An 18,668-nucleotide genomic window follows, 5' to 3' on the forward strand; every position below is an offset into this window, starting at 1 on the left:
GGGTGAGGGTCAGAGACAGAGGAAGATACTAATCAGGCAAACTATGGTCACCCAACAATTCTGTGTGGCTGAGTTTGGAAGGCCCAAGTTGTTGTCCCTCAACATGTTCCACGTTTTCTGCTCAAGAAATATTTAGTTTCACTAGTGTCTCTTGCAAACCTCATCATCTCTGAAAAGATGTAACTTACAATGGAACACCTAACTCAGAAATACAATTGCTGAAAATGTGTTGCTGGAAAAGCGCAGCGGGTCAGGCAGTATCCAAGGAACAGGAGAATTGACGTTTCGGGCATAAGTCCTTCTTCAGGAATCCTGTTTCTTGAAGAAGGGCTCATGCCCGAAACGTCAATTCTCCTGCTCCTTGGATGCTGCCTGACCTGCTGCGCTTCTCCAGCAACACATTTTCAGCTCTGATCTCCAGCATCTGCAGTCCTCACTTTCTCCTCAGAAATACAATTGACAAGACAAGGGAACTGTCAGGAACGAGGTTGATGATCAAAAAGGTTTCAGACCAAACTTTAGGAAATTGTTTAATTTTAGTGGTGAGATATATTAAAATGGGTTACATTTTCATATGAAAGTTTTGGCAGATTCCTAATAAGGTTTGTGCATTCAATATTCTCTTAGTCTAGTCATGTCAAAGGATGATATACAATTGGAAAATTGGTATTCTGTCTTTCCCTGTAATGTCACAACAGATGTTTTTTTATTCCTGTTCTGGCTGCACTCCGTCTGAGGCAAAAAAAAACCTAAGCCCCTTAAAAACAGGCAGATTTCTCAGGAGTGCTGAATTCCATGACTTAAGTCACATGATATTTTATCTGTTGTCACCTACAGGTGGTGCTTCTGAACAGTCTGGAAGGATCAATGTTGGGGATGAACTGCTTGCAATCAATGGAAAATTCCTGGATGGCCTTATGCACTATGATGCTTGGAACATTATCAAGTCTGTCCCTGAAGGACCTGTCCAGTTAGTGATTCGAAAAATTAAAACAGTTTAATGATTGAGGTTTGTTCGGTGGATTGGAGCACAGCCCATAACATAGCTATGCCAAAGTGAAATGAAAATCCTCAAATTCCATCAAAATGACCTCTGTCACTGTTTTTCTTGAAGAAAGAGAATTGGTAAAAATAATAAGACAGATTATAGCATAATTGTGTATCTTCCAGAATCAAAGACCTTGCCATTACAATAAATCTGTGACAAGAAAAAGGTTAAAGGGGAAAAAAAAATTCAGAATCTTTCGTTGTATTCCAGAGCCGAGAATGGAGTTCAAATAATCCAACACTAAGGACTTACATTTGTTAAATTCACCATCGATGCTTGCACACAACCTTTATCACACTTAAAAGCCTCAAATCAAGTTTCTCAGAAAGTCATTGCCTGAAATGAAGTAGATACTTTCTCCGTAGAAAGATATTTATAGAGATATTTAGAATCCAAAGCTAAGGAGCCTCCAGTTGTACAGTTATACTGCTGGAGTTTACCGTGTTTACTTCCAAGCAGTTTACTGACACAACAATGGGAGACTTTGAGATAATGCAGTTTTGCTTACTTGCACAAATCAAAGGACAATAGTCATTAGGTGGATTTTAAATATCGGCCAAGTTCATGGCAGGAGGAACCAGAAACTACCAGCAAACAACATTCCATCACCTTTTTGTCTATAGCACCAGCTCCAGAGCACTGTGACACCACTGGTTGGAAATTTGAAGCATAAAGGAGCTGCTTGTCTATTGGCAACCCATTCATCTTTGATCACCAGAAGTAACAAATCTTGGAGCATGCATTCTCAAACAGGAAATGTTATACCTTGTAACTCCAGTTATTCCAATTTATGGAGTCTCTTCAGTAGTGTCTCTGCATGTGAAGAAAGCATCATGCATCAGCAATAATTGTGTGAATCTAGCTTCAAATAATGTAAGAGACCCCTTTATTAAAACTAGTTGTTCAATATATTTCAGAACAGTGGGGCAATGTTCCTCTTTAGGATCCTGGCAAAAGAACTTGGTAAGATGGAAACTTATTTCTTGCATAGTGCCATGCCAGCTGTTCACAATCTTCCATCCGTTTATTCCAATAGGCAGTATATTGTAAGCAGTTTGCACCCAGTTAATGTGATTGGGGAATTGACTCCACTGCCTCAGTGTCCACAGGAGCAACGGCTGTTTTTCATTAGCAAATGATCCTGAGCAATGAGGTACCTTTGTCCTGTAGTTCTCAAATTAAGGCTCGAGAGGCATTGATCTGTGGTGCTTCAAAAGCTGAGAGGGAGTTTAGACTGGCATTACATGACATGACATGACAGGACTACTTTTTTCCCTGACTCCTTCTTCAAACTGGCTAATGACAGTGTGACATCAGGACATCTCTTGCTGTCAAAGTGGGTAGCTTCAGTTGGGAAATGCCGCAGCCCTCAGGACCTACCTCAGTTAAGTATATACTAAAAATACTTCACTCCATGAAGAGCAGAAGTACAAAATAGTTAGGCCTCCAGTCCTGAAAGCAGAGCATAGGAGACTATAGGAGCATATGAGTGCTGGAGCATATGGTCTTTCATACTGTCCATTGCCAACTCAATTCTGAATGGCCCGGTATTCACCCTGGGCAGATTGCATGAAACATCTAGAGAAGAAATTTCTAACAAAATAATACAGTTGTCATTTCTACACATCTCTCAGTCTAGAAATCCATTCAAAACATTTAAATCTCAAACGGTTTAAAAATATTTTATTCACACACCACATCAAGGACAACAAGTCATTTAATGATTTGGAGATGCCAGTTTGGACTGGGGTGTACAAAGTTAAAAATCACAACACCTGGTTATAGTCCAAAAGGTTTAATTGGAAACATTAGCTTTCAGAGCGATGCTCCTTTACCAGGTGATTGCAGAGTATAAGGACTCTATTCCACAACCACCTGATGAAGTAGCAGCGTTCTGAACCTCATCAAATAACTCAATTAAATTTGTCATACATGACCTGCCTTTAACACAATGATGTTGAGTGTATAGTACGAACTTATTTTTATCTAAGTGTATATTTATCTTCTCCTGTATTATGGCCTACATCAGTTTTCCAACTATTGATGTCAAGTTGACTGGTTATCCTTTGTCTCATAAACAAGGCCATCACATTCACAATTCTCCAGTCCCCCAGGACTAATCCTGTGTTCAGAGAGGCTTGGAAAATTTGCCAACGGTTCTGCAATTTGCTCCTTTACACCTGTCAGCAATCTAGGATGCATCCCACCTGGATAAAAATAAACCAAAGAACTGCAGACACTGGAAATATGAAACAAAAACAGAAATTACTGGAATAAACTCAGCGGATTTGGCAGCATCTGTGGAGAGAGAAACAGAGTTAACATTTGGGTCTAGCAACTCTTGTTTAGAACATTCTGAAGTTTTTTCAGCAATTTGTGTTTGTGGCATCCCATCTGGGCCTGGTGACTTGGAGTGCTGCCAGCCTTTTTCATACCTTTCTCTATTCTATTATTTAGTTGTTCAACACCCACATTTTCAACTTATTGTCACCATTTTCAAATTTGGTAAAGACAGAAGCAAAGTACCCATTTAGTACTTCTATCATACCCTTTGTTTCAGCAAGTTTATCTTGCTTGTTCCTAATGGGCCCCAATGTATCCTTGCTGAAAATGTATTGCTGGAAAAGCGCAGCAGGTCGGGCAGTATCCAAGGAGCAGGAGAATCGATGTTTCAGGTCTGAGCCCTTCTTCAGGAAGCCTCTCCTGCTCCTTGGATGCTGCCTGACCTGCTGCACTTTTCCAGCAACACATTTTCAGCTCTGATCTCCAGCATCTGCAGTCCTCACTTTCTCCCAATGTATCCTTCACTAAGCTTTTACTGTTAATATGTTTGAAAAACATTTTACTGTTTGCTTTAACATAGCCTGCCATCCTTTCTTCTTGGCCTTCCTTATTCCAGCCTTAGCTTGGAATTCACTGTTTAATCCAGCAAAAGCTATTTCCAATCATCTTCTTCAAGATCAATGTTTAGACTCCTATAATCTGCACTTCCAGATCCGGGATCTTGATCCTTAATTCTTACCATTTTCTAACTTAATATTGAAACTTGTTGAAAGGCTATGATACTACTCTTGACCAAGAATGTTATGCTTTTTTTTTACCCACATTGTTTCTACTAAAAAATGTATAACCCGGAATGTTAAGCATCCAGTCCTTTTCCGGCTTAAACCACATTAAGCTAACATTTCATATCCCCATAGAGCAACTTCTACTTGCAATTCCCCTATTTTGTTCAGTATAGTCCATGTGTTTACATACAGATAGTTTATCCCTGCTTTTACCTCTTTCATGCCCATTGGGAGGTGACCACTTCTTTGTTCGCTGTCAACACTCAAAGCCTTCCCTCACTTCCTTTTATCTGTTCCCCAGGTCAACCCGCTCCCCTGCCTTACAAATTTAAATCCACTCCCACTGCATTATTTACTGTCTCAGCCCAGGAGATGAGTTCCATTTCACCTCTGTTGAAGACCATCTCTTCTGAACAGCTTTCTTCTTTCCCAAAAGTGATCTCAATGTCCCAAAAATCTAAACTATTATCTCCTACACCATCCCTTAAACCATGCATTTGTTTCCCTGCTCAGCCTTTGCCTAAATGGTGAAGTACATAGCACAGGTCATACTTCTGAGATTTCTGTCCTGGAGGTTCTGTGTTTCCCTAACTCCTGACACTAATTCTGTAAGATCTCCAAGTTCCCCTCTCTATGTTGTTGGTTACCACAGGAAGCACAAACATTAGTTGTTCACCCTCTTTTTCTAGATGTGTATCCAGACATTCTGTTATGTCCTGAAACCAGTAGTATGCATTGTGTATACAGCCTGACTAAAGTGACATTATTAATTTGAACCTCCATATCAGGATCAAACATAAAAAGGTGAATAAAACTAATGGGGTGGAATTATGCTCTATGCTATTAGCATATGATGCAAAAGGTATCATAAATAGGTTAAATCCACCATTAAAATAATGGAATGGGAACCTTAAGCATAATCACTCATAACAAAAACTATGTGTAAAATTTCATGTCATTTGTAAATCACTAACAATAATTTGTAGATGTAAAGGAATGAATAAATAACGAGCTCTATAATATCAACACCCAATTGAATATCCGAAGGACACAAGCAGGAAGGGTTTCATTTAGTTAATCAAATTCTGGATAATCGAATGCCAGATAACATGGTTTAGCCAAGCATCGGGACCTTGCGATCTTGTCGGATAATCCGATATGTGGATAATCAAATGCCGGATAATCCAGAGTACAACAGTTTACTCCATGCCTGGAGTCATGTCATTAGATTGTTTGCCTGTAGGTGGCAGTAGTACCAGATCTTTTCTCATGGAACCCTTTCTGTTCAAGGAAGCTATCATTCCATTTATAAAGATATCAAAACATTTGAATTTATTTGTACTGGAAAGGACATTTTATGCCCATCTGTCATTACCTTAATAGTTCTTACTTACTGCAGTCCTGAAGGCATTGGAACTTCTACTATGGTCTTATACAGGAAGTCCAACAATTCCATACGTGCATTCAGTGCTAAGAAAGCAATAACTTGCATTATGTAGCATTTTAACATATTAATATCACAAAGTGCTTTACAGGAATATTATCAGACAGAATTTGCCATGGATATTAAGGCAAATGACTAAAAGTTTAGTCAGAGGTGGGTTTACATAGCATCTTAAAAAGTGGACAAATAGTTGGAGAAGTTTAGGGATGAGATTCCAGAACTTAGCGAATAGAACATGATAAAATATCATTCCAAAACAGCATAACTATAACCAGATGAGATTTCAGCAGGAGCTCTTCAGCACACATTACTTAGCAGGATTTTCTCTGAATACTGAGGTAAACATCAACCATCATCTAAATGAATGACAGAACAGACTCAAGGGGCTAAATAGCCTATTCCTGTTCCAAATATTATCATTAATTAAAATTTTATGTTTATATGGTCCCTTGCATGCAGCAATATAGCTCAGTGCATTTGCAAAGGACAAGATGCATCACTTAAATGCAAGGTTCAAAACACCAGTAATTGAGCTCCTAAAAAACAATTAGCTCAATTCAATCTTTCATTTTAAAGTTTATGGTGTTTGTTTTAGGTTAGCTTTTATAGCAAGGTAAATAGGGTTTAAAGTTGTCTTTTAACCCATATCAACAAGAAGCTAAATTTAGCAAAGCTGAAGTGATCAGATGAGGAGCTGCATGTCTTGTTATGAATCAAGCCACATTAGAAACTGAATGAGATTAGTTTCCCTTTTAAATTAATTCATGGTGAAATAAGTCAGTATACAGATTAAATAGTTGCACCTTTAATCTGAAATATCTATCTGGAATCTCATATGAAGCTATTAACTTGGATATCTGACTCTGTTTGAAAGCAACTACATTCCAGACTAATAAAAAAACCAAAACACCACACAAGCTCAAAATCTAAAATAAAAATCGATCATTTCATTTGACAGCATCTGTGTAGTAGGAAAGAGTTAATACTTTGGGTCAATTACTTTTCATCAATTCTGATTTATTTAGCTGATTACTGTTCTGAAATATTAGCTTTGACTCTTTCTCTGTAGATGCGACTTGAACTGCTGAGTATTTCAAGTATTTGAATTTCCACTCTGATCATTTTGTTTACCCTGGTGTGCTCTGTTGTTTTGATAATCCCCTGTTTGGAGTCAACAGTTTGAAAGAGCTAATATTATGTATGAGCAATGTACTAATCAATCAGCCTCTGTACTCACGTTATTTTAAGAATTTCTTATTATCATGTTACTAAATTTATGAAAGGGAGAAAGATTTATGAACACGAATATCTGGACTGAAATTACTTTTCTATGATGCTATTTTCTTTCCCTAAATTTATAACGGTTGAAATCCCCTATTATAGATCCCAGTTTAGTTTAATTTGCACACCTATTTAAGTGCTCCTAGATTCATGCAAGTACAATATGACACTAGTCAATAGCTTATTTGTCAGCATTTGGAAAAATGCAACATAGGTCTCAAGAAACAACACCAGATTTCACAGTGTCGATATTTTTCAATTAAGTGTTGTGATACGCTTCTGGAGCAGGTGGAACTTGAATCCAAATCTTCTGGCCCAAGGGTAAGGACACTACCATTGCACCACAGGAGCCTCAATTTCACAGTGTATAACAAATAAGAACAGTTAAGCCTCTAATTTCTGTCCCATCCATATTTAATTTCATTGTTTTGTTGTGTTCAAATTGCCAGCATCTATTTGGAAATGCAATGAATTCACTTCCTTTTTGAAAACATTAATGAATTTAATGTAAAGACAGCCATTAGAGTTACAAATGGGTTCTGTAAACAAGCATATTCTAGCATTATAATTTCACCAATTCAACTGTACACTTCTCACTGATTCAATTTTAAATCTACGAAAGTATCTATTTATCAATGAAAAAGTCATTAAAGGTAACATCTAATAACTTTTTGAATTTTAGACCAACTTGCTTATGTTTCAAAAAGCATTTTTGTGCACAATAATCTGTAAAATACTGTTGTAAAAATATTTTTATTTGTGTATTAATATGACTGCTTTATCAACAGTTGTCTTACACGAACTTTGGGGAATAAAAGAGTGCAATACTACTAGATGGACTGTATATTTTTAAAAGTGGCTTTGCGCTCATTATTTAAGGCTGGAAAATCTGTAAACAAGGTTTTATATTGATTCAAAACAATATTTTATGAAATAAAAATGCATCCTAATCATATATTGTGGTTCTGTCCAACTCCATATTATTTTATATTCAAGTGGATTTTTTAAAAAAATTCATTGATTTGTTTGCTGCTCAAAATCTCTTCTTCCTTGTTGACCCTGTGTAATTTTATAGTTATTTATGTTTATACATGGTATTAACATTACCAAATATATCCAGGTGTTGGTGTGGGTGGGGAGGGGTAGGGTGCTCACTGTTAATTCTAGCTCTGTAGTATATTTGAATTTTCTTCATCCTATCGTGGGGTGCCTGGGTCAAGGGTGGGGCACTGGTTGGGAGAGAATATTATGTGCTTTTGGAAAGGAAGTGATGCCCCCTGGGAACAAGGGGGAAAATCTCCATTTAAATAAGTTTTTTATTATTTAGAAATAGTTTTTTACTATACTGATGATAGTGTATTAAAGAGCCTTTATTTTTGTGAATTTTATATGCTTGGGATGTTCTGGATAGGGTTTCTTCTCCTGAGGGGTCTCGGACTTGCCCGGATGATTATGGTTAATCAGTCGGTTAAATGGTGCACATGGAATGTCAAGGGAAGTAATTCACCAGTCAAACGGAAGAAAATACTATTAAACTTCAAGAAAGAAAGGATTGATATAGCTCTCCTACACGAGACACACATATTAGATAAAGAACACTTGAAATTATGACAGGGTGGATTTGATCAGGCCTTCTTTTCTCAAAAAGTAGGGGAGTTGTTATCCTTATTCAGAAGAATTTCCCTTTCAAAATCCTAAACCAGATAAAAGACGAATCTGGACGATATATTCTGATTAAAGCCCTTAAATGAAGAGGAATATGGGATCTTAAATCTGTATTGTTCCCTGGCACATCCTTTTAAATTTATAACGGAAGTCTTCTCAAAATTGATGGCTCTCGGTGCTCATCATACAATTATAGGGGGAGACTTTAATTGTATTATGGATCCGGAAATAGATAGGATTCCCAAGAGTACTGCAGGAGTATCTCCCAGATCCAGACAATTGGTGGATCTGAACAAAGAATTAGAATTAGTAGGTGTATGGAGATGCCTTCACCCACAGGGCAGAGATTTTTCTTTTTATTCCAATCCACATAAATGTCATACCAGAATTGATATGTTTTTGCCCTCTCGATTTTTAAAAAATTCCATATCATCCTGTAAAATAGGCAGTATAACAATTTCTGATCACATTGCTGTATATATGGAAATCAAGGCGAGGAACAATGAGACATCCCCCCAGCATTGGCGTATGGATTCCTTCCTGATGAAAAATAGTAAATTTGTAAGGTACTTCTCTCAAGAATTTAAAACATTTATAGAAATTAATTCAGGTACAGCTAGCAACCTATCAATGATGTGGGAGACCATCAAAGCTTACGCGCTAGATTTGAACATTTCATACTCAGCAACTCAGAAAAAATTAAAGGGAGAACAACAGCATCTGCTCGAAGCTCGCTTAAAAGCGGCTGAAACAGCATACGCTGACAGACCTCCTATTCTTAAATGACAAAGGATTACAGCCCTTAGGACAGCTCTAAACACCACGCTTACCCAAATGGCTAAGAGGGAAATATTATTTACAAAACAAAAGTTATATGAATTTGGTGATAGACCTGGTAGATACTTAGCATTTCTCGCAAAGGAAAAAAAGGCCCCTCAAACTATTACGTCTATCAAGGCAAGTACGGGTATTCTTACTCATGATCATTAAAGGATTACCGCAATCTTTAGAAAATTTTGTACTAATTTATATAAATCGCAGGATTGTGAAGACAGAGCTAGGAGGATGCAGTTATTTTTTAAAAACCTGACCTTTCCGGACCTAACTCTGGAACAGGTATTGGATCTGAATGCTCCCTTAACAAGTCAAGAAATACTTGACACAATCAGGCAACTTCAGCGCAGTAAGGCCCCTGCCCAGATGGCTTTCAAGCTGAATTCTATAAAGATTTTACAGGAGTATTGGCTGGTCCGCTTATGGACATATTTAACTACTCATTAGTCAGGGCTGTCTCCCGCCTTCGCTGAAAGAGGCGAATATCTCTCTTATTCTCAAAAAAGAAAGGACCCAGAAGATTGCGCGTCATACAGACCAATATCCTTGCTATATGTAGATTTTAAAATCTTTCTAAAACGTTAGCATTGAGGCTAGAAAGGGTACTGCCACACATCATAAAGGAGGATCAGACAGAGTTTATTAAGGGCCTTGGATCATCCAATAATGTTAGAAGGGTTTTGAATATGATTCAAGCCTGCCATCAGGGAAAGATACCAGGTGTAGTAGTCTCATTAGACGTGGAAAAGGCATTCAACAGGGTTGAATGGTCATATCTGTTTTACACATTGGAAAGGTTTGGCATTGGAAAGATGTTTACCAAATGGGTCTCAACAATGTATAATGATCCCAAAGCAGTTGTGATTACCAATGGATTAGGCTCGGATAGCTTCAGTGTGGATAGGGGGTGCCTTCAGGGATGTCCTCTTTTGCCATTGCTATTTGTGCTAATAATTGAGCCACGAGCAGAAGCTATACTGGTTGACCCTAACATAACAGCCCCGGGGATTTGTACAGGTAAACATAAAATTACCCTTTATGCAGATGATGTTCTTCTATTTCTCAGTAATCCTTTGATGTCTGTGCCTCGTTTAATCCAAGTTATTAATACATTTAGTGCATTTTAGGCTATAAAATTAATTTTTCAAAATCGGAGGCTACGCCTTGCTAGTATATCCCACCTATAAGACGGATCCCACTTTCCATTTTAGTGGTCCCTGGAGGGTTTCTTATTTTTAGGCATTTTATTATGCCAGTATTTGGTCAGTTATACAAGGCTAACTTTGTGCATTTACTGGAAAGAATAAGGCAGGACCTCCACCAATGGAGAGACCTTCCAATGTCCTGGCTGGGTAGAAAGGCACTAATTAAAATGAATGTCCTGCCCCGTCTCCTATACCCTATGAGAATGCTTCCAGTGATGCTGCCAAGGCTGGCACTACGTAAATTGTATGGCTGGCTGGGTTCCTTTATCTGGAATCATAGATGGCCCCGCATTAAGCTGAAGAAGCTATAGCTTCCACAGGCAAGGGGAGGACTGGATTTCCCAGATTTTAGGAAATATCAGTTAAGTTCCCTATTAAGCTATATAGCCGATTGGGTCTTGTCTGACCCGCAATCAATCTGGCTGGACATCGAGGCTTCTCAAGTAAAATGCCCAATTGTTAACCTCTTGTTTTCAGACAAGAGGAAAATCATCACAGATCAATGTAAAAACCCTATAATACTAAATACAATTAAAGCTTGGAATAATATGCGGCAAAATGAGGGCAACTCATAAAACATCCCCCTATACTCCGATAGTGGGAGCACGGGGGTTTCAACCGGGGCTTACAGATGCCACATTCAAACTCTGGAGATCCAGGGGTATCTCCTGTTTCAGGGACCTGTTTAAAGAAAGGTTTGTGATGTCTTTTGAACAGCTGCATCAGAAATTTGGATTACCTAATGGTGATCTCTTTCGATACCTCCAAATTCAAGATTACATACAGAAGAAGACTACGCTATTAGATAGTCTTTATAAATCAGATAGAGAACATAGAGTGTTATGGCCAATGGGGGTACCTTCGGTCAGCACTATTTATCATTTATTACATGATGAAGTATCGGGAGATATGGACAATCTGCTTAAAACATGGGATCAGGATTTGGGACTGGAAATCTCTATAGAAATGTGGAATGACATTTGGGAAAATACCAGAAAAATCTCCATCTGCAACAGAACTCAGGCTATTCAGTTGAAGATACTTCATAGGGCCCATATAGCACCGGCTCGATTGGCAAAATTTAAGGCAGGAGCATCTCCAATGTGTCCCAAATGTAAAATAGAGGTGGGCACTCTTGTACATTGCTTATGGACCTGTCATAAAATCCGTAGATATTGGATTAAAGTAGCAAGTGCTCTGACAGAAATCTTAGGAACGGAAATTAGAGTGGATTCAGTATCTCTCCTTTTGGGCTTTTCGAACTCACCCTCCCTGGATGTGCATGAGAAGAGATTATTTTCCATTCTCTCTTTCTGTGCAAGGAAAAATATTTTGGTAAACTGGGTGGCTGAGGGCCCTCCTGGACTTTCGAATTGGCATAGAATAATCATGGAATGTATTCCCCTTAACTTCCTTACAAATATGGTGAACCGAAAGACCGAATTATTCCATAAAATATGGCAGCCCTTCTTGAATTACACAAATACAGATATTTCGGCCATCCTAATAAGGGCTTTTATTTAATTGAGATGGCGAACCTGACTGGTCTGGGGCCCCCTGGGAGAGGAATCCTGCACGAATCCTGCATGATTTGATGTTAACACATTCCGAGCATTTATCTCACCACTCAATTTCTGTGTTATTTGTTGTTTTTTTTCCCCTGAATAATGTAAGAGACTTAATTATACACACTGGTTAGTTGTAGGTTAGATTAATAGTTTGTTGAGTTTCATTTTTTTTCTCTCGGTATCTCTTTTTTTCTATTTGATAGATTTTGGTTATTATTTATTTAAGATTTAATTGTATATTAATGTTTATACTTGGGTTTTTTATTGTAAACTTGTAAAAATATGTTAAATTTTCAATAAAAATATCTATTTAAAAAAAAGAATCTCTTCTCCTCTGTACTCATAGATTCTCCTCAGTTAATCAGTGTTGGCTATGAGAATTTCTTATGAGAATTTCTGAGTAGGTTAAACAGCTTCTTCGTATACTATAATATCAGAGTCAGTGTACAAGTCCAGGACACCACCCCAGTGCAAAGTACTGTAGCCAGAACACTGAGCCTGCATTTTTGTCGTGCGATCTCACAATTTAGTTCAGATTAACGTGTGTCAACCAGGTTTGCCATTTTACGTTCGGCTGTGACTCACTCCCAGCTCAGATTTGTTACCTTCACAAACAACTTGAGTTGAAACCAGGACCCAAGGAAATAGGAAATAAAAACAGTAAATGCTTGAAAAGCTCAGAAGGTCTGGCAACATGTGTGGAGAGCTAACATATAATTTCCAATGACCCTCCATCAGAACTGATAGTAGCTCGGAAAATGTTTTTTTTAAGCCAAGGAAATAAGGATTATTGTGGACGTTGTCAGAAGTCACAAGACCTTTGTTTTGCAACTCTTGTAGGCATTACTGACAAAGTCAGTATTTGCTGCCCAGACAATCCATTGAACTTCCCTTGACTTCCACAATCATGTCAAAAGATAGTTAAGAGTCTATTACCTTGCTGCATAAACCAAACCAAGTAAAGAAGAGATTCCCAAAAGGACTTAGCCAAATAGATTTTTACAACAATCAATGTTATTTCATTGACATCCTTACTGAGAGTAGCTTTCAATTCCAGATCATATTACTTGAACTTAAATGTCAACAATAGGGGTGCGCGGGTCACTGAATCCATCTTCTCTAGTCTGGGTCACTGGATTGCTAATCCAGTGTCATTACCTTGATGACCCTCATTGTATACATTACAGGGAAAATCTGATTGCACTTTTAACAGGGTAAAGAATTTAAACTATTTACACATAAAATATCAAGGCATTATATGTAGTATTACTTTTTTAATATATAAATTATTGAGTATTGTATTACTGCTGTTAAATACTGATCTTAATGTCACCAGTATTAGTTATCAATACAAATTAATTACCAGACGTTAATATAGAATGAAACTTTTCTCCCATGTCTGAATTCCCTGCTGTGAATTCCTCATCTTTGGTTCACCTTTTTCCCAGCCTTTATTTTTCCATATTTAGCTGCTCCTGCGTGTCAGTCTGTTTCTTGAAACTTCACATGCTGGTGAAAATGAAAAGTAAAAAAATGAGGTCTGCAGATGCTGGAGATCACAGCTGCAAATGTGTTGCTGGTCAAAGCACAGCAGGCCAGGCAGCATCTCAGGAATAGAGAATTCGACGTTTCGAGCATAAGCCCTTCATCAGAAAATGAAAAGTACTCAACTACAGGAAACCCATTTATTATAAGTTAGATGTAGTAACATTTTCAGACATCACAGATCAGGTGTCACAAGATCAGATACTATTGTCGAGTGTCATGCGATTGGATATCATGTGATGAAACCTTCAGGAATGACCTGCAACCTGTTATGCAACAATCCTCCCTCCCATGGGCCAGATTATACCAGCAAATTTCTAGATATCACCTCAGTCAAGGGTTTTTTTAGGAATACATGTGATGGCAAAGCCCATTATTATTGGGGTTTTCCAGCATACCTTAATTGTCAGGTGTTGTAAACAATTGAAATTCTGTAGGGTAGAAAATATCACTTCCCCGGCTCATTTGAAATGTGGTAATGGAGGCCAGTACGTCCAATAAATGAGCCTCCAGTTTCATGTTAATGGGGTCTATCGAAGGGAGAAGAGAATGGTCATGCCAAACAAGAGTGCTGAAGTCCTAAGTCTTTTTTGAATTTATCTTGATTACACTAGGGATGAAATCTTCCCAGGCCTTGAACAGCATTGGCTATGGTGAGAAATTTAGGAAAATTAGGCCACATTCTGAGCAACGCCCTACTCAACATCAAGACCAAAACGTTGCAATTTACAAAAAAGTCCAGGACATCAGGGCATGATTCTTACTAGTGAGTTGCAAGAGATGTATTAAGTATGATTATGCTCATTATCACTTAATCTCAGCTCATAAATGAACACTCTCCAATTCCTCTACTGCCAGACAGAAACTAGATGCCAAGTATTCCTGCAATGAAAATGAGAGGGTGAGTTTGGCGACTCCAGCTTCTGTGCATCATCTCTGATCCAGTTTTATTAAATAATGTTGCACTTTGGACTAGCTTTTATTTAAATGCTGCAGGCGGGTGAATATGGGAATGTAGTGCTGAAAAAGCACAGGATGAAGGGCTTATGTCCGAAATATCGATTCTCCTGCTCCTAGGTTGCTGCCTGACCTGCTGTGCTTTTCCAGCACTACACTCTGGACTCTGGATGTCCAGCATCTGCAGTCCTCATTTTCTCCTGCCAGGTGAGTATACACAGGGACAAGCACCCACTCACAGATTAGAACAGGTGCATCACAGGCCTGCTTGCTCTCTTAGTGTTCACTCACTTTGAGTCTACTTTGATGCTTACAGCATGTCTGCATCGCCTTGCTTTGTGTTTTAGTGCAGAAACAAAGCCAGTCGGCCTGTCATGGTTGCCAGCAATGACCAATCAAAGGGATAGATATGTTGTCACTGTGCTACAGCAATCTCCCACCTACATCAGGTGACAGCTACATACACACAAAAATTCTGCCTCAGCTTCAACCAATGTCTCAAAGGCGAGAAGGGAGCAGTCCTCAGTCATGTCAAGGGAGCCAGTATTACATCAAACATTCTGTGCATTGTAAATCAGAGGCAGCCTATTTTATCTGTCCAGTAACTTAGATATGATTGGTCAGCTGCTTGGGATGGTCCAGGTCAGGATCTTAATCTTATTGTGGGGGCAGAGTGGGGTAAATGTTGAACATCCCACTACCGTCATGGCCCTTTCTGCTGAAATGTGGCATGGAATGTGAAAGAGAGGGATTGAGTGAGATGAAAGCAGGTGACACAGCTATTAGTGTCAGTGCTGAGGGGTCGAGGGGGGAAGGACGGGAAGGCTGTGCAACCCGAAGAGTGAGTGGAATTCAGGTTTAGAGTGAGTGGGTGAAAGTGAGTGAGAGAAAATTTTACATACAGTAGCGAGAATACTCAAACATAAACCTTTGTACAAAGAAGGACTTTGGAACATTAACTAGATGATGTAGTCAAGTCTTTAAGATGTAGGTGATGAGAACATGCCTTGTGATTCCGGAAGAGTACTGTCAGAGTTGAGGCTGCCAGGTTAAAATTGTTTTTCTAACTGAAATAACTCCATGGAGGCTGAAATCCCAACCCCCAGTCATCCTTTATTTACATGTGCACAGTACATGGACTCTGACTGGCTAGCTCAGAGCCAGTCCGTAGAGTGAGAGACTCTCTGACACTCCAGCTTATATTTGACAGCCAGGGCTCCCTGGTTGGCCAGGTTAACAGCCACAAACAGGGAACTCATACTCAATGAGATCCACCTATCCAACTTCATTCCAATCACTAATGTTTTGCTTAAGTCAAAGCTGGCGTCTTTATGACTAATGCATTATGGAATAGATTTCCGATTTTTCTCTGTTCCAGTCAGATTCTTTACCTTTATTTGAAGAGAAATCCAATTGCTCACAAAGGTGAGACGAGTTATGGGATGGAGGCTCAGCCATCACTAATACTTCCTCGTCACCAACTATAAACTTGCTTTTGAGTTGCTGCCACGTTTAAGGTAGTATGTTCTTTTTATTCACATATATAATTTGTTCCACAATGGAAGTCTCTCTAAGTGTTGATTATCAGATGTAGATTGTGAACACTGAGCTCTGTTAAATACAGCTCACTGCCCTAAATGACTCTCCAGGAAGCTCTTCAGTATTAGCTCAGCCCATTCCAGTAGAGACTAGTCCAAAACTTCCCATCCCAGTCAATCCATCCCAACCTATCCCTGTCCAGACTCCCATCTCAGCCGAATCGAGTTCAGCTCATTTCAGTCTAGCCTATTCCAGTCCAGTCCAGATGATTCCAAACAAAAACAGAAATTGCTGGAGACACTCAGCAGGTTTGGCAGCATCTGTGGTGAGAAAGCAGCATTAACATTTCATGTCACGTGACCCTGCTTTGGGCAGCACTGTGGCTCAGTGGTTAGCACTGCTGGCCCACAGCACCAGGGATCCAGGTTCGATTCCAGCTTTGGATGATTGTGTGGAGTTTGCACATTCTCCCTGTGTCTACGTGGGTTTCCTCCCACAATCCAAAGATGTGCAGGTTAGGTGAATTGGCCTTAGTAAAGTGTCCAAGGATGTGCTGGCTAGGTGAGTTAGCCAAGGTAAATGTGGGTTATGGGAAAAAGCTGGGGTTGGCTGTTTGGGTGGGATGCTGTTCAGAGGGTCCATGTTGACTGATGGATCAAATGCCCTCTTTCCACACTGCAGGGATTCTTTGATTCGTCCGACCTCATGCTGATTCCTGTCAAGCCTATTTCCATTTCAGGCCAACCACGCACCTCAGCTCAGTTCAATCCAGTAGATTGCAGGTAAGATTAGAGTGGTGCTGGAAAAGTACAGCAGGTCAGACAACATCGGAGGAGCAGGAAAATCGACTTTTCGAGTGAAAGCCTTTCATCAGGAATGGAGGCAGGGAGCCTCCGGGTGGAGAGAACCGGACTAGATTGCATGTTAACCTATTTCAGTTCCAATCCAACCTTCTTTGTTCCAGTTCAGTCACACATCCCAGTCCATTCCAGTCCAGCTGATTCCATTTCAGTTTCTTGGGTGCACCGACGATATGGAAAGCCAGTGATGCGGAAGGGTGCGGTATGTAAGCTTGCTTCTGGCAAACGTTGACCTTTTCGTAAAAAGGGTTGCCGTTTCAAAAGGGAGGAAATTCCTTTTGTTTGGCTGGGAACGTCAACATTATCTACTCCAAATTTTTCCATTTTTTTGTGTAGATTCGGGCTTCGTCACTCGAGAGAGGCTGACGTATATTCTAAACCACAACATTTTGCGAATGTGTGGTACCTTTCACACATCGAAAAAAAAACGCGGTAAATGGAACTCGTACACCGGGAAATGTGACCAAAGTTCAATAAATTTTTGTCAGAATTTTAAAAGTGAGCATAAATAGAGGAGCAAAAGAAGCTTCCATGAAAGCTAATGGAGCGAAGAGATCAAAGATATAGTCTCGGTGTTACACTTTACCCAAGAAAAGCCAAAATTATGGGTAATTTTGTAGCCGTTTATAAAGCAACAATTTAGATGTTAGCTAAATAAGCAGAAAAGGCGTACAACCCTGTACCAGGTCAGAGTGGTTTACTGGAGGGCCGGGAAATGCTGAACGCCCTGTTATGGTGCAATAGTAGTGTCCTATCCTGCACCAAGAAGCCTAGCTTCAAGTCCCACCTGCTCCAGGATGTGTGTAATAACATCTGTGAACAGGTTGATTGAGAAAAATAGGGGATGCTGAGGACCCTGTTGTAGTGCAGTGGTAACCTTTAGCATAGGAGAATGGGGAATTTGAATTAATTTAAATTCAATTGATTAAATAAATCTGGAATTGAAGACTAGTATGAGCCACAAAACAATGCAAAAATATTTTTTTCACAAAATCATATCTGGTCCATTAGTGCCTTGAATGGAAGGAAACCCACAGAATGATGTTGATTCTTGAGACCCTCTGAAATGGCCTGTTAAGCCTTCCTGACTTTATAGCAGCATTGTAGCTGTACCTACAGCAAATGAGCTACAGATGTTCAAACAGGCAACTCAGTACCAGCATCTCAAGGACAAGAAGGATGGTCAATAAATGCTGCTCTAGAGAGCAAAGCCTAGGACCATTAATAAATAAGAAAGAAACCTTAATGTGGCAACATGTCAAATGCTTTCTGGAAGCCAACAGGCTCCCCTATATTCACGGGGTGATTGGGTTGGTTGGTTCGGGCGGCCCCGAACCAACCAACCCAATCACCCCGTGGCTCAACACTTTAACTCTCCCTCCCACTCCACCGAGGACATGCAGGTCCTTGGACTCCTCCACCGGCAGAACACAACAACACGACGGCTGGAGGAGGAGCGCCTCATCTTCCGCCTGGGAACCCTCCAACCACAAGGTATGAATTCAGATTTCTCCAGTTTCCTCATTTCCCCTCCCCCCACCTTGTCTCAGTCGGTTCCCTCAACTCAGCACCGCCCTCCTAACCTGCAATCCTCTTCCTGACCTCTCCGCCCCCACCCCACTCCGGCCTATCACCCTCACCTTGACCTCCTTCC

At 39.6% G+C, this 18,668-nt stretch overlaps 1 protein-coding gene across 3 annotated transcripts in view; it reads left to right on the top strand.

The window, feature by feature from the left end:
* Positions 1-7,776, top strand: part of pdzd2 (PDZ domain containing 2) — a 379,487-nt gene extending 371,711 nt beyond the window's left edge. For all 3 annotated transcript variants that reach the window (XM_060856701.1, XM_060856854.1, XM_060856775.1), the window contains exon 24: positions 838-7,776. In XM_060856701.1, the coding sequence (XP_060712684.1) occupies positions 838-1,001 (164 nt within the window). In that variant the 3' untranslated portion in view covers positions 1,002-7,776. The remainder of the gene's footprint in view (positions 1-837) is intronic.
* Positions 7,777-18,668: the final 10,892 nt, after the last annotated feature.

The sequence above is a fragment of the Hemiscyllium ocellatum genome, chromosome 1 (assembly GCF_020745735.1).
Source record: "Hemiscyllium ocellatum isolate sHemOce1 chromosome 1, sHemOce1.pat.X.cur, whole genome shotgun sequence".
NCBI lineage: Eukaryota > Metazoa > Chordata > Chondrichthyes > Orectolobiformes > Hemiscylliidae > Hemiscyllium > Hemiscyllium ocellatum.